At 43.8% G+C, this 23071-nt stretch overlaps 2 protein-coding genes across 4 annotated transcripts in view; one reads left to right on the top strand and one right to left on the bottom strand.

The window, feature by feature from the left end:
• The first annotated feature begins 7862 nt into the window (after positions 1-7862).
• Positions 7863-15212, top strand: BIRC7 (baculoviral IAP repeat containing 7). Its single transcript, XM_066561785.1, has 8 exons — positions 7863-7898; positions 10069-10597; positions 11576-11675; positions 12263-12344; positions 12434-12479; positions 13382-13600; positions 14456-14521; positions 15013-15212. The coding sequence occupies exons 1-8, from the start codon at positions 7863-7865 to the stop codon at positions 15210-15212; spliced, it is 1278 nt and encodes a 425-aa protein (XP_066417882.1).
• Positions 15213-18766: 3554 nt separating this feature from the next.
• The window catches only part of NKAIN4 (sodium/potassium transporting ATPase interacting 4), a 50809-nt gene continuing 46504 nt past the window's right edge, over positions 18767-23071 (bottom strand). For 2 of the 3 annotated variants that reach the window (XM_066561443.1, XM_066561442.1), the window contains one exon: positions 18767-20051. In XM_066561443.1, the coding sequence (XP_066417540.1) occupies positions 20038-20051 (14 nt within the window). In that variant the 3' untranslated portion in view covers positions 18767-20037. Of the gene's footprint in view, positions 20052-20505; positions 20579-23071 lie in introns of all 3 variants that reach the window. The other variant, XR_010784653.1, reaches the window with a different exon arrangement.

The raw sequence follows: 23071 nt of genomic DNA, 5'->3' as shown, positions 1-23071 counted from the left end.
CGGCGGTGCAGGCGGCGGTGGCGCGGCTCGGCCGCGGCGCTGGCGGTGCCGGTGCGGGCCCGGTCTCTCACATGCCCGCGGGCCGGGCCTGGGGCCGCAGCGAGCGGGGCAGCGGCGGCCGCCGACTCCAATGGCGGCGGGCGCCGGGCTGCGGTGACGTCAGCGGCGAGCGCGCGGGGCGCGCCGGGAGCGCACGGGGCGGGGAGCGGGGGAAAGGCGCGCGGGGCGGCGGCGCCTCGTGCGCCTGCGCGGCAGCGCTGAGGGGGCTGAGGGAGCGCGTGGCGGACACGGCTCCGCCCCGCCACCCGCCACAGAGCGCTCGGGCTGCCCGGCCTGCGGAACGGCGGGCTGAGGGCATGGCTCATTGCTGTGCGCGAGTTCCGCCGCAGGAAAGGGTTCTTCGTCCTGAGGGTGGTCGGGCACTAGAACGGGCTCCCCAGGGATGGGGTCGCAGAGCTGAGCCTGATTGCTCGAGATAAGTGCGGATAACGGCACATGGAGGGGTTCTTGGGTATCCTGTGCAGGCCCAGCACTGGACTCGGTGATCCTTGTGGGTCTCTCCCAGCTGAGAATATTCTCTGATTCTGTTCCTCCCTCAGTCTGTGCTAGGACACTGCCTCATGTTCTCAGGATCACTGTGACAGAATCACTGAGCTGCCCGAGCTGAAAGGGACCAAGGATCCTCCAATGACTTAGGTTGGAAAAGAGCTTTGAGACCATCAAGTCCAACCTATCCCCAGCAGCCCTGCTCAGTTGCATCAGGGTGCTGAGTTGCCAGGCCACTCCACCGCGTCCCTGGGGCCACCCATTCCAATGTCTAATCACTGTTTCTGTGAGGGAATTCCTCCTGATACCCAGCCTGAACTTCACCAGGTGCAGCTTAAGACTGTCAAGGATCATCAGAGCCCAACTCCTGTGCTGGCACAGGACATCCCCAGCCATCCCACCATGTGTCCAAATCTCCTTGAGCTCTATCAGGCCTGGTGCCATGATCACCATCCTGGGGAGTCTGTTCTGGTTCACCCAAGAGCTTTGGGGGACCCACTTTCCCTCACACAGCCTGTCTGACCACTGGCAGCAGCCACCCTCAGCGTGTGTTTTTATCAGATTCTTTTTTTTTTTTTCTCTCTCTTCCAGCTGTTTTGCAGAATCTGGGTGGAATTTGGGCCCCTTAGCCCAGTTTATGTTGATTTCAGTGAGATCAAGGTCTAAGTGTGCTGGTTGCAAAGTCTTGTGACATCTCCATGCTTAATTTTGGGGGTAAAAGTGGCAAATTCTGGTCCTTGTGGAATACACCGTACAACACAATCATGTTTTCCTTTAGATGCCATTAAAACCAGAATCTTCGCTGTGTTCACATGTTTGAAAACTGTTTGAGTTTGTACTTAACATTCTAATAAAATATCTGAAACGAAGAGTCCACTTTTGTCCTTTTTCTGATCAGACATCCAGAGATAAGGAAGAAATAGTGGTGCTTTAATCCTCAGCACCTGCACATGCTTTGGCTTCTCTGTTTGACTTGGGTAGCAAGTAATAATGAGTATTTTCTTAGAAAATACTAATTATCCCTAATTTGGTTTGGGTTGGAAGACACCTCAGAGATCATCTTGTTCCAATCCCTGCTGTGGGCAGGGACAGCTCCCAGTAGACCAGGTTGCTCCAAGCCCTGTTCAAGCTGGCCTGTTCCAATTCTGTTTGCTTTTGGTGTAATTTTGGAGCAAGTAGCAAGTCAGTAAATCCCTGCTGTGGGCACTCCCTGAACGAGCTGGAAAGTCTGTCCAAAGACCAGAGCTTCAAGAAACAGGACAAAAAAGTCATCATTGTGGCTGGAGAGAGGAACATGTGTGCAGCAGGAGAAGGGAAAGGCTTGGGTGCCTGGGTGATGGGCACTGCTCCGAAGTCCATGTGATTGTGTATGTTCACTTCTCAATATAGAAATGATGTGACTGTGAATCATCCTCGCCAGGAGAGCATGTGGGCAGAATGTTAGAGCTCTGTGCTTCAGCATCCCAACACACAGGGGGCTCTTAGGCTGTACCTGTTAGGTCAGACCCAAAGGCAGCATGTCACACATGTACATGCGTGTACACATCTAAGTCTTTGTGGGAATATTTTTTTTTCTGTCGCATTTGGAAAATCTGATTTTTTTTTTTCCTGGTAGTGCTAAGAATGATCTTGTCTATCTGTTGAGAAGTGCATAGTCGTTGAGAAATAAAACCAGTGAGATGAAAAGTCAGTTGAAGGATATGGATAAGGCAATATTCATATTTTTATATGTATTATATAACTTAGGATACTCTTGGAGTGTAACATTGTAACCCAGGGGGAAACATGGGGTTTGGTTCTTAGTTGAATGAAATGTGTTCTTCTAGTTTAAGAAAAAGTTGTACTTATCTTTTTCTTCCTTTGCTAATACTGAAATCTCAGAAGAGTTCATGTGTAAGCTGCACCATATTTTTGTTGGTGCTTTTATTATTTGTTTTTAATTCAGGTTTTACAGGAATTTTATGCAGCCCTCTCTGTTATGAGCATGGAAGTAAATCAAATATTGCCATAATGGAATAATCTCCCTCCTGCACTCTACACCCCTGTGGAATGTTCCCAAACCAAGGATCCAGCATTCACTTTCATCATTTTAGGGTGAAAAATTAAAGCAGACACACAGAGAAATTGTATCTGTTCTCCTCTCCTGTTTCTCATGTCACTGACACATTGTTTGTGAAAACATGAGGAGGGAAATCATATGCAAAGAGTGTGGCCTGTGAACAGATCCCATCTGACATCAGCATCACACATGCTGTTCCCTGCAAGACAAATTCCTTGGAAAGCTGTGGCAAGGAGCTCAACAGAGCAATGACTGAGCACAGGGATTCTCCCCTGTCTCTCTCTTGATCTTCATCCTTGGCTACTCCTTCTTGCTGCTCTCTGGGGTTTCCATGAAATTGTAAGGTCAGTCTGTCTTTGGTTACTTTGCTGTGCATTTTTCTCTTCAGCTCTTTGCAGTGACTTCAGGTTGCTCTGTTGTCTTTCTTCCTCGTCTTTCACTCTTGCTATTGATTATTGATACAGGGACAAAATAAACTTATTCCAAGCCAATTTGCATGGAGAAAAGCAGATGATTGTAGTGTGAATAGCTCAAGAATAGATCTTTCTGCCGGTTGCCCAAGCAATATTCAGGCAGCCAGGCACATTCTCTGCAATAAAAACACAGTCCAAACTATAGCAGGATTTAATTGGAAAATCAGATGTTCTGTGATTCTTGATGACTGATTTTCTGCCAATTATAAAGTAGGACGAGCTTCATTAGAATCACAACAATGCCTGACAAATCCTTCTTTACAGGTAATTTAATGGCTGAATGGTGGAACTGTGGCCACAAGTGGATAAAAATCTCTTCTGAGGAGCTGTTAGTTTTATGTGTGAATAATTTGGAGTTGCAATGCCACTCAGTTTACATGAGGCTCCAGGTCTTCTGTTGCTGTACCTCCTGTCTTGGAGTAGGTACAAGGAATAGAGCCCAAATGAGGCTCCTCCATGTCAGAATCAGAAGGAATTGGGAAATGGTCAAAGTCAGTCAGAGGGAGAGGAAGAGGTGCAATTCACCTTTGGGGAAACCTACCAGGTGCTATTTAGGAAGGAAAAAAGCAAGGGAATATAATTTATATTTTCCATACTTACTGTGGGAATGTACTTAGCCCTACTGTTTTCTCCTCAAATTTTAATTTGTATTCCCAATCCCTGTGCTGCTGCTCAGGCCTCTAAGCACTCTGCATGCTCTTTGGATCACTGGATGGTTGATCTGCTGAAAATAGTTCATTCAATTTATAACAGATTTTTTTTAAGTATTCAGAATGTTATGGGAAACAAAAAAAGATGGCAAATAATGGATGGGGTTTGGGGTTGTTCTGAATTTCTTTTTTTTTTTCTCTTGATTATTGGGTTAACTGGCAAGGGCAATAAGGGATAGAAAACTGAATAAAGAGGAAAAAAATAATCCTTGAAAAAGAAACTCCCATTTTTCAGTTCCAAAAGACATTTAGAAACATAAAAGAGAAGCTATTTTCCACAAACACTTTCCTTTGAAAAAGAAGTGAACAGTGGTCAACCCACTCTCCAATAACAGAAATATTTTTATAATAGGCTGGACACTGAAACCATAAAGTTTTTTAGATTTTAAGGCCAGTTCCTCTACTGATTTTTTGAGTATCTGCTGTGCTTTGCAGATTTTCCTTTTCATATGTACTGTGTTCTGTTCTGTGGGCTGGGATATTAATAGGATTTGATTTAAAGCACTTTCATGAATCACGTTGCAAGCTACATTTAGCTATTCCTAACTATTACAATACCTAAAGTTTTGAGGCAATCAAATGCCACAGTAGTGGGGGCCAGGGGAAAGAATTAGGGCAGGAGATGAAAAGATTTGAATCCCTGGGAAATCACAAGGTGTTTGTTACTCACCTGTGTGTTAGTTCCAGTAGTCTCTATGTATAGGATGTATACTTTCTACAAGAGCATGCAGTGATAGAATAAGGGAGAATGGCTTTAAACTAAAAGAGGAGAGGTTTAGGTTTGATATTAGGATGAAGTTCTTTACTCAGATGGTGCTGAGGCCCTGGCACAAGGTGCTCAGAGAAGCTGTGGCTGCCTCATCCCTGGAAGTGTCCAAGGCCAGGTTGGATGGGGTGGAAGCAACCTGGGGTAGTGGAAGGTGTCCCTGCCCATGGCAGAGATTGCAATGAGATGAACTTTAAGGTCCCTTCCAACCCAAACCATTCTGGGATTCTATGATTTACTTCATAGAAACGTTTTCCAGGCTTCCTGAATGAAAGATTGTTAATGTGTGAAGAAATAAACCATTTATTCTTATTAATAGTCCACAGTATTATTAAAAGTCCACTGAGAGAAGTGCAGCAAGGAAGCTGTTGATGGGCAGAGAAGATCACTGCAGATGTATGGCAGAACTTGTTATGGGAAAATAAAAACTTGAGCTGCATGAAACAGCAAAGTGAGGCTTCTGAGCTTTGCCCTGCCCTGAGGAAATGGCCCTGTGTTTGTCCCAGGGGTGACCAGTCACTTTTCAGTGTGCTTTTTCACTACTCACTGGGTTGGATCCTGTTTCCTGTCCGCAGTGGATTTGTTTTAGGGATGCTGTGGAGCTGTGTGTCAGCACCAGCAGTGTGTTTTGGTCCCTCTGGGCTGCCTTGGGAGGCAGCTGAGCAGATGGGCTCCTCCTGGGTGTTCCTGTGGCAGGAGCTCCCCAGAGAGCAGCAGTGCAGGTGCTGCTCTGCAGGAGCAGACCAGCAGGCCCTTCAGGAGAAGGAAGGGGGAGGACAACACACAAGGAAGAGGCAGCCAGAAGAGGAAAAGAGAGGACCTAAATGGAGAAACAGCAGCAGTCATCTGTGTCTAGGGCTTCAGGTATAATGATTTTGTCTACACTGTTTCAGGCTGCAAAGCAGTTACATCACAGGGTCTGAAGGGTTTATCCTGAAAAATGGATCCACATCTTAGTAATGGCTAACATCTGAGCAAGTGGGAATGGGAATGATGCCATAAATTTGCTTGATACCCAGTCCCTTTACACATCACTGCAGTGGCAAGCTATGGCGTCTCCTTTTGTGTTCCAGCCTCTTCATTTCTTCACCAATGCCAACTGATACCTTTTTTTCCTCCTGTTATAAAAGCCTCTTTCCTCAGTAAACTCTTAATTTATTGATGAAAGCACAATAGTCTACCTCGAGCTAAGCCACACAGAACAGCTTCAGCCCCTTACAGCTGTGTAGCACCTCGAGGGTGGAGATGCTGAATTCTGCTGGAGTTTTTCCAGGGGCTCCAGTCAGTGCTTTCAAGCTCTTCATTATGCTGTCTCCAGATATATTCTGCCCCTTGTATTTATTGATTGTTTTCCTTCCAAATCAGGTTGATAATAGCAACCAGATTTTTGGTTAATTATGTTTATATTACTTTCTTCATCGAGTGTTTCCAATCACTGGCTAGTGATGGCAGTGTTGATCATTATCACTGATCTGTCCTGGACTCCTGATTGATGTTTACTGAGTCCCACATTTGTTTATCATTAGCTCATGACACTCCTCATTTTAAGAAGTATTCAGAAGTTCAGTAGGACATCTTAATGCTCTGAAAAGAAACTGAAAATGTATGACTTGCTAAAAAAGATCAGTATAAGTTGCATACAACAGATTACTGAATATGTTATTTGCTTTCCAAATTTTGATGTGCTAAAATAAAACCCTATCATTTATACATGGTGACTTGTTTTTACTTGCTCTCAGCACCCCACTTGCAGTCATTTAATCTTCTTCTGCTACAGTCATCTCACTGGTCCTCCTCAGCTCTCCTCTGTTGGTGAAATGTTCCCCCCAAAAACACGAGTGTATCCCCACAAATAATCAACCTTAAACCTATCCTGAAGTTTTTATGATGGAAGAATGTTAAGTATAGAAGAAAAAAACCCAAAACAAATAACCACTGCCAGAAACAGACCAATGTTATCAATTAACTTAGAAGCTGCTTTTGAGCTCCTCCGAGATTTATACAGCTTTTCCCTCTTTAACAATCACGCTGGGGCTTACCCTAAAACAGGTGGAATTGTGCATACCTTTGAGAAACCAGGTGGTTATAAGCAGTAGAAGATGAGGTCATTGCTTGTAAAATGCTTGTAAAATTCAGAATTATCAATCACTCTTATTGATTAACAGGTGATTTGCTACAACCCATCAGCAGACCACAAACAACCTCTGCAGGAGGGATTTTGCTGACTCTGTGCCTTGGATTTTTAGGATGCATTCTTCAAAAATCAGCATAGACTTAGAAAGGATAGGATCCAGGGAGTGGAAGATAATGTGCAATTATCTTTATATGTATTTTATTACAGAGAAATTTACTAAGGAGAAACCTCCTCAGCACATTCTCTTGTTACAGCATTCTGTAAATGTCATATAAAAGCACTGCCCTCTACTGCTCAGGGGCTTTCATTAACGAGTATTTAATTAGCAAAAAACCCAACACTTCTTTTTAATGAGAATGATTGTATGGGCTTGCCTGTAAAAAAAAAAAAAAAGACTCTGGATCTTTTTATCAAAAGAAAAATGCTAATTTATCATTTCTGAGAAACATGAATCACCTATGTTCTTATGTTTACATGGAGAACTGATATTTTGTCAAGAGTTTAGAAGAAGCTTTATGCATCTTCTCAGGCAGTGGTAAAGGAAAACACATTTTCAAGTAATTGCACCTTTCAAAATTACCATTAAAATCCTCCATTTTGTGGAACTGTGGCCACAGGAAGGCAAAGGAATAGGAAGATTCAAGTTGCGAAGATGCAATTGCAGAACAAAAGCTTGATTCCTAAAGTAAAGGCAATGCAATCTGTCCAAGCTGTCTGAAGAAAATTCTTGTTGCTATTTATCTGCTAATTTTACAGTACATTTTATTAAGAAACTTAAGGTGCAAAACATGTGAAAACAAGCTGAAAAATACACAGAAACACTGTTAATAGAGTCACTACAAAATAGGGATGTGAGAGCCATTATATCATAGGAGTCAGGATATCACACCTGGCACTAGACTAGGTTTTAACAAGATCTGGTATTTTCTGGAGAAAATTTGAGCTTAACTTTGTACCTCTGCCTTGTGACTCCTTTTTATAAAGATGGAATTTGGGCTCATTAGCCAATAGAGAACTTCAGCCCATCCCAACCAATTGGGGGCAACTAAGCATTATAAATGGCCTCTGAGGCAGGTGGCTTCACTTACTCCTCGGCAGTATTTCTGCTTTGGGAGGGTATCTGAGGAGAGAAGATTTTTGTGTGAAGCTTGTGATGTTGAGAGAGTTTTAAACTATGGAAGCTTTCTGGAGTTTAGTTAACCTGTTTCAGGTAAAGTTGGAGTTTTTTTAAGGATTTTTTTTTTTTTTTGTGCTAATTGTTGGTATGAGCTATAATGATGTTTTGGCTTTGTATTCCTGTATAAGTGGTGGGTTGTGGTAGAATGTTGGTTTTTAGTGGTGTTATAGCTGTTTAAAATTCTTATTTGGCTTGGGGAGTCTCATTAGCAGAGTTAATGAGTCTTCTGCAGAGTCTATGAATATGCAGGTAAACCATAATGAGCTTCTTAATAAGCAAAAGATAAATATATTTGTTCTCCTATGTTGCACCTCTTATTAAAAAAAGCCTTTTGTGGAAGAAATAATTTTCTTTGTGAAGACATAAAGCAAAATCTGTGAAGCTTGCTCTCAAGGGCTTTCTAGGTGGAGGAAGACTAAGATAACCTTGCCATCACCTCTGTACAACCCAAAATTTTTTGTAGCTTAAGAGTTACAGCTTTTTCTTTGTTAAGGCTCAAGATGAGAGCAGCGCTGCTTGTGGAGCTGTGCCTGCTGAACAAGCTTCTGTGTTCTGGGAGCAAAATCTGCTGTCAAGGCAAACAAATCTGCCTCTCCTGAGTCTGCTTAGCTTGCAGATTCTGCTGGGCATCAGTGACTGATGGCCCCAGAGCTTGCTTTCTCTATGGACTTCTCCTTACACCAGTGATATGGTTTGAGAGTGGCTTCTTTATTGTGTTAAATAAAGCAGTTTCTGAAAGAGCCTTCTCTTCCAGCCCTGGTTTCTGTCCCTGTCATTATAGAAGGAAATTCTGGTTGCTAATGAACTTTCTCTTCCTTGCTACCTTTTATTATGAGGGACATGTGGTTGAGTAAGTTTGATTTTGCTTTTAAAATCTCATTAAATGTGTAATACCTATGGAGGACAGCTGTGAGTTTTGTGATTAAAATGACCTGAAAGCTTTTTTTCCTCCCTAAATGTGCTGCAGCCCTTAATTAGAGAAATAGTTCTTTAGAGAGGCCTGATTGTTTTTTAAGGCTCCTCAGAGTCTCTGTGATGGTGTTTGTTGCAGAGTAGCTGCTGTATCTATGGTCTCCACTTGTTTGTATTTTACTGAGCACTGCTGTAGTTATCTGTTATTTTAATGTGCTGTACCAGCCTCAAAAAATTGTACTTTTTAAAAGTGTGTGTTTATATTTTCTTTTCCTCTGTGATGTCTTGGGATCTGTGCTCTAATAATGCCTAACCCTGATAACTAGTAAATAAGAAGCTGCACTTCCTTGAGTTGAACTCACCTATTGAGTTGGGAAGGGATTTGGAGGGCTCTTAATTTTCAAAAAAGGAGGTTGATTGCATCTTTCATTTAGTCACATTGTGTAGGGACTTCTCTCCAAAGGAATTAAATTGTTCCTGGTCCTCAGTTTTGTTATTGTAGGGCCTTTTGAAAGTGTCTTTGCCAGCTATAGGGAAATTGTTGGAAGCAGTGGCTGAGCTGCAGTTCAGCTTAATCCCCCAGGGAAGGGCTGTTACCTTAAGCAAGGTGAGAGCTTGGAGAATCAAGCACTTGGTAACTTCTTTAATTTTACTCTTCCTCTTGCACAGAAGTAGCACAGGCAGAATATGACAAAAAACTAGAAAATCCTTGATTTAAGGATACCACTTCATAAAAACTGTACCTAATTATTTTAGGCTTGGAAAAGTTCTCTTTTATGGAGCTATTTCTAGATAATCATTGTTTAATAATCATGACAATAAAAACATGAGAAATGTGATGTTTTGTGTGGTGCTTGGCTATAAATGGGAGATTGAGACATTATTTATTGGGTGTGGCTGTTCTCTGTTTTGTTGTGACATGCACAGTTTAGGGAATAAAAAGCAGAGCCTTTTTTATGCCAGTTTAAGGGCTTAGCAAAATGGCTGGGGATTTATCTTGCCAAAGGTTCAGCTTGGGGGGCAGTACAGGTTTTGTTGCCCTCCCCTCTCTGTTCTGTCTTTCCTGTAAATTGGCAGAGAGCCTTGGAAAGCACTGGACTCTTCCCATCAGACACCAGTGAAGGCTCAGCAAAAGTCCAACAGCAAAGTACAGAGACACCAGATCTGTGACTGGGCTGCCATTCCCAAACAAGCTGGGCTTTGTTGTGAGCAGGAGCTTTCTAGAATGGAGAATAATACCACGGGGTGGGAATGCAGCTGACTGCCCTGGGCTCTCCATCCTCTCTTGCAGAGCACGGCCATGGGGGATGCAGCACCAGCAGAGCCTCCAGAGCCCAGGGCTGCTCACTGCAGGCTCTTCAATTCCAGCATGAGGAGCGTGGCCAGCAGGCTCAGGACCTTCCAGCAGTGGCCCCACACTGCCCCCGTGTCTGCCCAGGACCTGGTGGATGCTGGATTTTTCTACATTGGCCCTGGGGATGAAGTGCAGTGTTTCTGCTGTGGTGGTGTCCTGAAGGACTGGAGACCTGGTGATTACCCCTTAATAGAGCACGTGCATTTCTTCCCTTCCTGTAAATACATCCGTGGGGAGAATGCTGGGAACCAGGAGATGCTGTCCCTGCAGGAGATCTTTGACACTGTGGATGGGCAATTCCTGAGTGTCTTGCAGGGGATAGTCAGTGAGGAGCCAGCCATGCCCAACGAGCCAGAGTACCCTGAGATGGTGACAGAGGAGATGAGACTGTCTACATTTGAGAACTGGCCACAAAATTCCAGCATTCATCCAGAGCAACTGGCTAGAGCAGGGTTCTTTTACACAGGTAGGTACTCTGGGGAAATGTTCTTAACTCTTATTTGAGTTAACTTTTGAAAGCTTCACTGTTGCTTTTACAAATACCTGTGTGTAGACGTTTTATAGTTAAAAACCACATCCTTCCTTCTGCCTCTGCTGTTTCTCTTGCTGTTTGTGCAGAATTTGTTTCCACATTTAACTCCTGTTTGGGTACTGAGGGTCCACTAGTAAATACCTCCTTGCCAGCAGGAGAGGAACAGGTGATGTGTTTTAAACAGATGTTTTACAGACAGAAAAATGTGTGCTTTAAGATCCATTGAGTGTATTTATTCCTTGCACTTCTAAAAGGACTTGAGGAGCTTGCTTGGTGCGTCATGTTTTGGATAGGCTGTGTCTTGCACTGAAGCCTCTTCTCAAAACCCCAAGTCTGAGTGACAGCTGTATGGAGTCAGCCCCTCTGGCTGTTGCTGTGGCTTTTTTCTCTAAGGACTCTTAATTTGGAATACAGAAATCAGATACTTTTTTTGGTTGAGGAAAATTGGCAATATTTATTGTAATCACATGCATGTGAAAATCAATATAATGTTATTCTTTCCTTTTGAGAATGCTTTGCTGGATAGGTAACAGGTTTGAAGAAACAGGCCTCTCTGAATTGACCAGCCAGAGGAAATATTTGCACTATGGCAGATTGTGGTTAGTGAACAAAGTGTGTTCACAGGTGTAACTAATTACAGCTCTGCTCCAAAGGCAGGCAGGGGGGTTGTGCATGGGAGCTTAGCTGTTCCCATGGATGCTGCCTGTGAGCATGTGATCCTCTTCTGGAATCATCTCAGCCATCTCTGGGAGCTCAGACTGAGTTCCTGCCCCTGTACAATGTGTGCTGTGTTAGTAAATTGTCATGTGTTCATCTCTTCTGTCCAAAGCCTGGGTTTTGTGCTGAGTCTCACCCAGGGTTAGTGTAGGGCATGCAGTGTCTCAGGTATCAAATAATCTCTTGCTCTTTCAGGACGAGGAGATGTAGTGAGGTGTTTTTACTGTGATGGAGGCGTGAGGAGCTGGTCCTTAGGAGATGATCCTTGGAGGGAACATGCCAAATGGTACCCAGAGTAAGTCAGTCTTGCTTAACAAATACCCCAAAAGATAGGTCATGCATTTCACACCAGTACTTTGCTTCATAGGACAGAAATGCTTATATCCTCTCACCTTAAAAGCAAAATGAAATGTTCAAGCTCAAATGGAATGGCACAGTTCAGACCTGAGATTGTCTAATTTGACCTAGAGTTCACCATCTAAGAGTTCAATTAAAATAACTTTCTTTGGCACCAAAGAAGAGCTTCTATCACTCCTACTCTGAGGTACAAGAAGAAATGTACTGTAAGCCTTGGTTTTCTGCAGCAGTTCTTGTTTCTTTCCTGTGAACTGCTCTCTCACAGTTCCTGTGGTCTACTCTAAAGCATGTTACAATTGAACCCATCTTGGGCCAAAATGAAGACTGAATTAAGGCGGAGGGATCATGATCCTCTTACTGTCAGCCTTTGTGCAAGGGGTGGGCAGGTGAAACACCTGATCCCCTGTCTTTAATGGATATTAGAGGTTTGCTCATTGCCCATAACACCCTTTGCTCATAAATTTCAAACTGTAACTTTCACTTGGGGGAGCCTGTACTAATATATTTCAACTTTTCTGCTCCTAGGTGTGAATTTTTACTGCACTCAAGGGGGAGAGAATTTGTCAACAGTGTTCAGGCAACCTTTTCTGGCACCCTGCTGGCTCCTGTGAGTCATGAACATTTTGTGTATAGTGGATTAGGTTTGGTAGATGGGTGAGTCTTGAACACAGGCTTCTCTTTTTGTATCATTTTCAGAGACATTCCTGGGACCAGACTGAGCAAGACTCCTCTCCTTCCCAAGGTCAGTGCTGTAATTCCATGGTGTTTTATCTTCTGGTGAATGTGGTGTAGTCTGAGTTCCACCGGCCCACCTCAGCTGCTCTGCCCTCTGTAGACATGGTGCTTGTGAGATGTTTTGATATTCTAGAAGTTGTTTGGTTTTAGGAAATGGTCTCTAGCTCAAGAAACAGAATTACTTGTTCTTGTGAGACCTCTTAGTCAAAGGCCAGAGATGCTTATCTAGTCTGGATAATCATGTGAATTTTGAGTGCATACCTAACTTACCTTTGGCTTTTGATGCTCTTGCTGTTGGTGTCTGTCTGTGAAGCCCTTCACTACAACACTTTAAATGAGCTTGATAAGAAACCAGAGAACAGTAAAGGGTCTAGATGTTCATGAAAATGTTGTTGCTGGGGTTTACTCCCATTTATCAGTTGCTCCCAGAAATGTAAGTAGGTGAAGTTTGGCTCCCATAAGCTCAAGCAAGACTTGAGCCTTTGAAGAGACTGCCAGCTGAATTTCCTACTTCTGTTGTTACTGATGAATGGTTGAGGTAGGAGAAGCTTCAATTGGGATGTTCCACTTGATGCTCATGAAAGCAGTTCTGAGGCTTCTGTTCTGATGTGAAAACAGAGATAAGAATTCTGGACTGATGCCAAACACAGGAGACTGTTCACTGATAAAGTGAAATAAACCATCCAAAATAAGAGTCTGGGCTTTTATGAAATTGGCTTTGATTAACTTCCTTGTGAATAATGATTTGAAGTAAAAAATAAATGTGGAAGTTAATCTAGCTAAGTGGATAGCTTGAGGAGTGTTCTAGGGTATATTAATGCCATTTTATGTAGAACACCTTCAAGGAATGGCACACTTTTTGCCCAAAGCTCTGCCTTTTTGGTAAAGTACCTGTTCACTGCTTTACAGATCCCCTGAGGAACTGGAAGTTGCTGGCTCATCCTTCTGAGGATCAGAGTCTCATAGTGCAGAATGTCCTGCAGATGGGCTTTGACCCCACCTGGGTGGCAAACCTGGTAGAGAATAAATTTGCGCTGACTGGGACTTTCTACCTGTCTGAGTCTGAGCTGATCTCAGAGCTGCTGCAGTCAGGCTGGGGGGCCAGCAGCAGTGCAGGAGAGAGGAGAGGTAGGCCTGACTCACACCTGGGTGTTTAACCTCTTCCTCTCTGCACCTGGAGCACTGCTGGGAGTGTCCTGAGGGTCTGCCTGCACTCTGGAATTGAGGGCTAATGCCCCCAAGCCTGCCTTCCCTTGGGAGCCTGAGCAGTGAGGCTCTGAGTTAAAGAAACCTGCAGGAGCTGTGGTTGCTGGGATGTCAGTGGCTGGATCTGCCTGCACTGGGCTGTGCTGAGGATATCCTTGGTGTTTCCTGCTGCCCTCAGACCTGCAGTAACTGGCACTCCATGATGTGCAGGCTCGTGCACAAATTCACAGGTGACCCAGGCAGAGGCAGTTGTCTGAAGCAAAGCTCCTAGGGTGGATAATCACTCCAAGCCTATTTAAAATTGGAATCAATAACCTGTTTATAAATAGCCATAGTTCTTGTTTAGATAATATATATTTTCCTTGACTTCTGCCTTTTGTTATCTGTTTTGTGAAGTCATTTTGCCAAGTTGAAGATGCAGTTCCAAAGCTCCTGCCTCCACAGCATGGTCTGCCACTTCTGTATCTAACATGGAAAAAAATCCACAAAACTGAAATTTTGATTAAATAGTAGCACAGGAGCTGGAATGACCAGCTGATGTGATGGATAAACCACCTTTGAGGAGAGAATGTGATGTGGACAGACAGGCCTGGGCAAGCAGGTGAACTTAAATAGCTGCTGAAGCACCACAGAGAACATCAGCTATGCCAGGCTGAGATAGGAAATTTTTAACCAAATGCTTCTGAGGTCCAGAGTATTTCTTGTTTCCACACAGAACTGTCAGGAGAGGGATAAAGGAGGGAGCATTGAATACCATCTTCTTTTCTGGTTCTACAGGTGCTGTTCAGAGAGAGACTGGAACATCAAGACAAGAAATACGATCTGTGCGGCAAAAGGAATCAGGTGCTCTGGGCTGGCAGTGTGGGGAAGTGAGCTTAAGCATGACTGGAGGAGTTCTAGAATAACAGTATCAGTAGTCATTATACTAACTCATGTTTTAAATTTTGAAGAGGACTGTGTGCTAGTTTGAGTGGTACCTGAGCACAGGAACCCTTATTCAGGGATTGGAGTGCCCCTGTGAAGCTGCTGTTACCAAAAAATCCACTTGATGGGGATAATTTAGTACTAGAGTAAATACTCTTGATATGTGACCCTGCTCAGTCCAGTGAGTGTAGATAAGCTGAATCTTGTGTAGATAAGCCAGTTTACAATAGCTGTAGTTTTTCTGCTTAAATGAAACTTGCCTGAGAGGTATTTTTGCCATCTTCACAGTTTCTGAACAAAACAATGGGCAAGTTGCAGTGTGACTTTCTAAGCTGTCACAGCTGGCACTCTGGAGCTGTGACAAAACACTAACAGCTTGGGCTTTGGTTTTTTCCTTTGTTTTTTGGTAGAGACTCAGCTGAGCACAGAAGAACAGCTCCGGCGCCTGCAAGAGGAGAGGATGTGCAAAGTGTGCATGGACAGAGATGTGTCTGTTGTGTTTGTTCCCTGTGGCCACCTGGTAGCCTGTGAAGCATGTGCCCTCAATTTGAGGCTGTGTCCCATCTGCAGAGCTGCCATCCGGGGCAGTGTGAGAGCCTTCATGTCCTGAGCCATGGTGCACCCAAGGGGAAAGATAAGTCCATACAACTCACTGATAACTCAGCAGAGGGAGAAAAGAAGTGATTGCTGGAGTAATCTTATTTGCAGGGTGGCTTGGCATAAGTGTAAGAACTTACTAAATGTGTCTCCCATACACAGTGTTTCTAGGAAGAACTGCTGGTTTGATCTACTCTTGCTTTAGGACTGCTCCAGGAGAACTCTGCTGGGTTCTTTTGTCCTCCAGAATGAGGCTTTTATTGACAGATATTCTGCTTCTCAACATTTTTGTGTTCTCAAGTGAATCTTTGCTCTGTGTTGAAATCAAAGACTGTTTTCAGCAGACTCTGGTTTTTTTTTCTCACTTACTTAGCGCAGCTGTCTAGAGATTCTCTTAGGGATTCCTTCAGGAAGTTTGATTGAAAATGGGAGTATTTTTTGTACAAAATACATTCCTTTGGGACTAGAATACTCAGCAACAATGTATTGTGGGGGAGGGACAATCTACCTTTTTCTCCCTTTTTTGCTGTCTTTCTTTTTTCTCCCCTTTTTGTTGAATTTTCAACAACTGATGAAACGTTTCAGTAATGCTCAAATTTGCATAACTAAGTGGAAAAGCCTGGCCTAACTCTCCAAGCTCTCTGCTCTCAGCTGACCTCCCCTGGTGGAAGGCTCTGTGCTCAGGGTCACTGGATGGTCTCCTGGAAGCTTCTTATGGAGCTCCTCCCTGGCTGTTGGGTATTATCCTGGTAGAAAACAGCTCTGGAAAAATACCTTTTTAGAACATCTCTTTGCTGGCTAAACTGGTGATTCTTATTTAAAGTGGGATATTCTATCATGTAGCCAAAAAGAGTAAGTTTCTTCCATGCTATGCCTTGTTAAGTGAAGGGAAAGGAAAGAAGTTTTTAAAAATAATCTGTTCTTTTTCATGGAATAAAATTTTTCCTTTATTTAACTTAGAGGTCTGAGTATCTGATTCTAGTACAATTCCCTACTGAGGGAGGGGTGTGGTGGTGTCCTAAGATGCTGGAGTGACATCAGGTTGTAAACAACACCTGTCCTTCAGTGCTAGGCAGGCATGAGTAAGAAAAGCAGCTGTTTTACCATCCATTAGTGTCCTTTGGGATTTACCAGACAGCATGTGGGTCACAGAGCCTTGGAATGGTTTGGTTGGAAGGGACTTTAAAACTCATCCAGTTCCCCCCCCTGCCATGGCAGGGACACCTTCCACTGTCCCAGGGTACTCCAAGCCCTGCCCAGCCTGGCCTTGGACACTGCCAGGGATCCAGGGGCAGCCACAGCTGCTCTGGGCACCCTGTGCCAGGGCCTCAACACCCTCACAGGAGAGAATTTGGCCCTTCAAAATTCTCTTAAACTGCAAAAGAAGGGATAAGGATGAAGGAGAATAAGAATCTGATACATAAAACTGTGCAAATGCAGAATAATTTTGATCTGAACTCTTTGCAGAGTTTTGGTAGGTGGCTCTTTTTAGTGCATTTGTGGCTCTGGGACTGCTTCTCTTTGGTTGCTGCTCTGGTTACTAAAGAGCTTAGGGGCTTGCCTGTGAGTCACTTTAAGGTGTCAGTTATCTGTGGATCCCATGGGAGGGCAGCTCTCTTCATCCCTGCCTTCAGAAGAAGGGAATACTAGCACAGTTCTTGGCAAAGATGAGAGAAATTAAGACTTGAGTGGTTTAAACTCTGCAGCTCTTGGAGGAATTGGTTGGATCTCTGCCAGACAGCAGCTTTGCTAGGGAACAGAATGTCACCACCATGCCAAATTAGGTCTTGTCTGGGTTCAGGATATCATTGGCTTTGTTTTGCCTCTATAAATACAGCACAAACTTACAGTTTAAATAGATGTGCTGATCTGAGAAGGGAAAACACCAGCTCAGTGCTGGAACAGTGTTATTTCCTCCCAAACTCACCTGAGTGTGACTGAAGTGAGGCTGGAACTGCACCAGCTGTTTCTGGGGCTAACCCTATGGAACGGTGTGAAAACGGTGAATGGCTTTTCCCCCCAGGGAGAGGGAGGAGCTGCTTTGTGTCCTGCAGGGAAATGTCCCTTCAGAACCAGGTACCACGCTCTTCTTCGAGAAGCATCTCCAGCGATGCCTGTCCCCAACAGAGGGCACTCCGAAACTGGAGATAAGGGAACCCACCACCCTCAGCTGCTCCTGGATCACCCTGGGCATGGGATGGGATGGGGTGGGGTGGGACGGACTGGCAGTCCCTGCCCTCACAGAGCACGGTCACTGTCACCTTGAGGTACTGAGTCTAGCACAAGCAGACCACGAGAGGGGTTCTCGGGAGGAATGGCTCTGCTAATGAAACCTGGAGGAGATAATTAAGTGTGGAATATGACTCTTGGTAGCTTTCTCTTCTCAGACCCTTTTTTTTAAAAGATTAATGGCAGTCATTGATACTGCATATTATAGGCTTACCTGAACATGGGCTTGGTGTTTATTTTACTTGTTAATTGGTGCTTTATGCTACAATGAACACAGGCAATAGAGTGGTAGTCCTGAAGTGACTCAGTCATCACCCTTTTATTTCATTGATCTTTGTCAGTGTATGAAAGCCAAGGGGCAATGCTGTTAAGTGCAGAGTTTGGTGCTTTATCTCTTTTAGAGTGCTTAGCAAGGGGTTTTGATCAGTTTAATTGGTCAAAGTGGCATCAGAGCTTGGTCAGTTGGGGAGCTGTAGTGTTAAAAACATGTAGACCTCAACTCCTAAAGTTCCCTCCTCTTACCATCTAGAGGAATTGCTTCCTGGAAGTACCAGTGAAATGTTTCAGGTATTCAGAGCTGAAACTGTCCTTTTTGCACCACCTGTGCTGAATTTTGATTGCTCCCAAACAAGGCTGACAAAGACTGCTGGTATCTGATTGATATTACTCTCTCTGAGGAAAAGAAATCATATTAAACCCAAAATGTGTGAAGTCAGTGCTTAATGAGATAAGGAAGGATTAATTTGAAAAGCCCCGAACAAATGAAATCTTTAATGGGAAAATCTCATTGAATAGAGGATGTGTATTCTTCTTTTTGTTTTTCTGCCTTTCCAGGGAATGTCAGGTGGGCAGACAGGAATGAGAGTGATCCATAAAGAAAGTGAATAAAGGAGAGGTGAAGAAAGAATTCCAAATGTGCGCATACTGCTATGTGTGATCTCAAAATGCAGAGTAGATTGTGTTTCACTGGTATTTTTTAATTTGGTAGTGACACAATGTTAATAATGAGGAGGTACTTGTCTTTTGTCATGTAGAGCTGTCAGGGTTGAGCTTTTTTCTTTGAGATATTAAACAAGGATGAAACTAGTTGTCTGTTTTGCTCAGTCAGAAGCTGTGGATTTTGGTGCCTAAAAAAAGGGAAAAAACCACCCTACAGGAAACAACATTTTTTACTTGCAGCTGCACCCAAGCAGAACTCAGGATGTTTGGGTATCTGGAATAGAAGTTGCACAGAAGCAAAAAATACTCTCTCACTGCTTATGCATTTGGGTTTATAAAAGAGGATATTGCTTCCTGGGCCCTGCGGAAAGAGACCAAAGAAAGCTGCATCATTCTGTCTTTGATTTAGCACTTAATGTTTTTATTTTTGTTTTTAATTCTTCCCTCACACTTCTCCCTAGCATGGCTTCAAGCTTGACCCTTCTGAAAAGCATTTCTCAAAAAATGCCAAGTAATCCCAAACAAATTAGGCAAGACAACAATGAATTACAACAGCACTTGAAGTATCAGCCCAAAAATGCCAGGGCTGGCTGACAACTGCTCCTCCTCTGCTTTTGACACTTCACATGCTGGGAGACACAGCTAACAAAACTGACTTGGTTTTGTTCTTCTTTTTAATCAACTGCTGCAGCTCATTAATGCAACTTAATTACACTTGCATTCCCCCTTCAGCCCTTTCCCTCCCCTCAAAAAGCCTGTCACAAATGAAACTCTTCCACCAGGCTGTTACCATGGAATAGGTGTGGCTCTAGGTGAAGAAGGCAGGTGCAAACCCACCTCTGCTCCATGAGGAACTGGGCTTTTTTCCAGGGCCTGCAGCAGGATTCAGCTACACCAGGGTTAATTTAATGTAGCTGGGCAGACCCAGATTAAGCTACAGCTGCTCCAGGAATGGCTGGGCTGGTTGGATGTGGGGTGAAGCTGCATGCTGAGTGAAGAGCTGATGGCTGCAGCAGTTTTCAGCTGTTCAGCATTACAGGAGCCAGGCCACACTGAGCTCCAGGACAAAAGCCTTACTGCCATGTCTACAGAGAATGAGCAAGGGGGTCCTGGCTGGGGGCACAAAGGAGGGAGAAGTTCTCACCTATAACTTAGAACCCAACAATGCCTAAGTAACTCAAGTGTAGAGAGCCCCCACCTCATGTTATGCAGGCAGGGAGGAGATGAAGTTGTGTTAGGGGATTTAGGCTCTGTTCAGAAAAAGGGAGGAAACTAACTACGGAAAATATGAAATGTCCCAGGGTTTTACGCAGTGCTTCCTTCTTTCTGGATCCATGGCACAAGGAAGCAGCTCCAGCTTCAACTGCAGCTCTTGAGAGAGGCTCTTGGTGAACTTGTTCTGCCAGAGGTCTTTAGGCCTGTGCCACTTCTGGGCCAGTACCAGCAGACTGTGGTAGGAAAGGTTCGTCAGGGCACTTGGAGGATTAAAAACCAACTGCGTGGCCGTTCTTTGATGTACATTCATTGTGTTTGAAGAGAAGACAAGGAACGAAAAAATGGAGTGGAGTTCACCATCCTGCATTTCCTCTGCCAAAGATCCAGGCCCCAGGGGACTGTTTCCTGCAGCACCTTTGGTGGAGTGCAAGGTTCATCCATCCTCTGGCTCCTCTTCACTTACGCAGGCCTAGAAGAGGGGGGGAAAAAAGGTGAAGGCAGGATGTGAGTGTGGAGCAAGAACTCGATTGATTTCTTTATGTGACAGAAATGGTGTGAAAATAATGAGGACAATTTTTTCTTTCCTCTTCTGGACTTTTAAATATGATTGACTACAGATGAGGAATAGGATTGAGAGCTCACAAGTAATGTGGTTAAGTAGTCTTCAAGGCTGGAAAGAATGCAATGCACATGTCAAACCTGAATAAGCTGCAGTTAGGCTCAAGTGTTAATCTATGGATCCTCAGCGTTTTGGAGCTGCACAAAATGTGGTTAGAAACTTAAAAAGCTAAGGGTCATCTCTAGGATAAAGGAGCTGCTTGAAATTGCAGTGATGTGCTTTTGGTGTAGGTGCAGCAGGATAAGCAGATCTACTTCTGGAGCCAGCAGTAAAGGTGAGTGAATGCTTTTGGCTGAAACATCACCTCTTGCACATGCAGCTTCAGGATGATCAAAAGAGTTTGCAAATTCATGTTGTTTGTTTGGGAAAAAGTCTACCTAGAAAGAGAAGCAGAATTGTTTTGTGTTTTTTTCTCTCCTCAGAACAAAGTGGAATTTTTTCCTGTTTAAGTTTCCTTTGTAAATTATTCTGCTTGTCAAAGTTTGGAGAAGACAGGTGGGAAAACAATTCTAAAGGAGTTTTCCTCCCTCTCCTTCTTATTCCAGTGTTTCAGCCTTGGACTTTGGCTTTTTTACTAAATGTTCTTTGTGTGCTTGTACATATTGGTGTATTGAAGAACCCACTTTAAGGCAGTAGGGGATGATGGTTGTATGGGGACAAGTCCTTTAATGCTCACAGCTGCTTTGTGCCTCTGGCCAGCAGACAGTGGCCCACCAAAGACTGATCAGGGACCATTAAGGTGAGAAATTGCCAACTGGAGCCTCAGATCCCTCAATTAACCAATGCCTCCTGTTGCTGCCCTGTCAATACTGAGGTCTCCATCAGAAAAAAGTCACACCCTGTGTTAACACAGGGCCCTTTCCACTGGGAGATCTGAGGAAAGGAAAGTCCATAAAATCTGGCTCCACAACTCAAATTAAAGCTCTGAAGCCCCTAAAGTGATGCAGTACTTGAGGTGCCAGATCAGCTTTAGGGGCTGGAGCCTCACAAAGGTGCAGTTCACTGCTTGGCCTTGCAAACATAGTCTTAAAAGGCAGGAAGACCTGGTGCTGGTCCCTGTACCTTTTAAATAAACAGAGAGCACCTCCTGCCATCCAGCAGGTTCTTGATTTATCCCTACCCTTGTACAAAATCACACTTTGAGGCTATTCTGCTTTATAATTGAAATTACACAGTGCTGCTTTCCAAAACAAATCTGGAGAGTGATGTCAGGAAAGTGAAAGGATTCAGCAGGCAGGAGGGGCTGACAAATGCTCAGGATGCTCTGGGTACTTGGCAGGTAGTGCAGGGCCTTGGAGAGAACAGCTTGAGTGAGAAATGTCAAAGCTGGCTTGGCCAGCACTTCCAGTCATTGGTGCAAAAATGCTTTTTTGCCTCAAGTGATGAGAATTCTGTTACTACAAATGAACAAACAAGAAGAAAAGCAACCCAGAGCTGAGGTCCTGAGCTGTGCAGCACAAGGGGGGACAGTGGTGCCAGCAGGCACAACCTGTGCTTCAGTTCAGGGAGGAGAAAGAGTTCAATCCTTTCTTCCTAAAAACTCACTGAAAATACTCTCTTTTAGCCTCAGGTGAGCAACTTTGTCTTTCCAGAAGTGATTTACTATCCTTTGGGTAAGTGCTTCAACACAGAAACTCAGGCACTGAAGATTTTAACATGTCTTCTATCACGAGTGCTAATATATTATTATTAAATAATTAGTGTGGTGCCTTGATTGGCTGAATCAATTGATTGGTGCACAGTTTAAATACTGAATTTAGCAGCTCATGTCATTCATTGTACTGTGGGGTCTCAGATCTCTAAAATCTCATAAACTCAGTGATATGAAGAAAAGAGACTTGAGAAAAATCCAGGAAAGGGCACAGTGGGAGGAAGGAATGGGATCTCATCAGAAAATGATAGGTAAAACTGGAGTGAAGAGGATAATTCCATTGGGGAATGAAGGAAAGTGATCCTGTTAGAGAAGTGTGGCAGCCCAGAAAATGCATCTGACTGCAGCCAAGGGGGTGATGCCATTCTAAAATGAAAGTTCCTGCTTGCAGTCAGCTCCAAGTGATCAGTTGTAGAATAAATTTGGTTTCATTCAACATTTCCATCAACAAAAAGGAGTTCAAACCAGAAACCCCATGTTCCTGATCCTTAGCCCTTCTTAAATTTTAAAAAAAGTTGGGTATATTTGTTGTTTCATATCTTCTTGAAGAGGATATAAAATAAAACCCAGCCTGCCTTCAAGTCATCGCTAAATGATTTTCACAGCTGGACAAGGGCATCTGGCAGTCAGTGCCCCAGCCTGCAGCACTCCATGGCACCATAACCTGGGAATGAATTATCCCTTCCTCCCATTCACACACATGGAAAAGAGGCAATAGGCTGAAATAAATAAACAGAAATTGCTATTTGGTGGCTGCTGAAATTTATAGAGGGTCACATTATCTACAGCTCAGCAGCTGTTTTCACCTTCTGTTAGCCTGGAAGAAATATTATTTTGTGCTGGCAGAAGATATCAACAGAGAAGTGATGGGCTGAAGAAAGGGAGGGAGGAACAGCAAAATTAGCTGTGGACTTGAGCAGTAGCTTCTCCTCTTACTGAGGCCCTGGAAGAAAGTTTTACATTGCTAACTTCTCTTCATATTACCATCTCCCCATACAGGAATCTTCATTTAGAAGTGATAGCTTCTTTCACAAGCAGAATTGGTCATTTTAAGAAAAAAGCAGCCCAAACCCTGTACTGTAAAAATGTGATGCTTCTTCAGCACGCTGCTGCATCCAGCTAGTAAATCAAGGAGCTGCTTAAAGCTGCACAGCTTCTGCAGACTATGAAAAATTCCACCCCACTGTGACAAAATGAGAGCGAAATCAATATTTAATCT

This window comes from Molothrus aeneus, chromosome 17 (genome assembly GCF_037042795.1).
Source record: "Molothrus aeneus isolate 106 chromosome 17, BPBGC_Maene_1.0, whole genome shotgun sequence".
In the NCBI taxonomy this organism is placed as follows: Eukaryota; Metazoa; Chordata; class Aves; order Passeriformes; family Icteridae; genus Molothrus; species Molothrus aeneus.
This window is presented reverse-complemented; position numbering and strand designations above follow the sequence as displayed.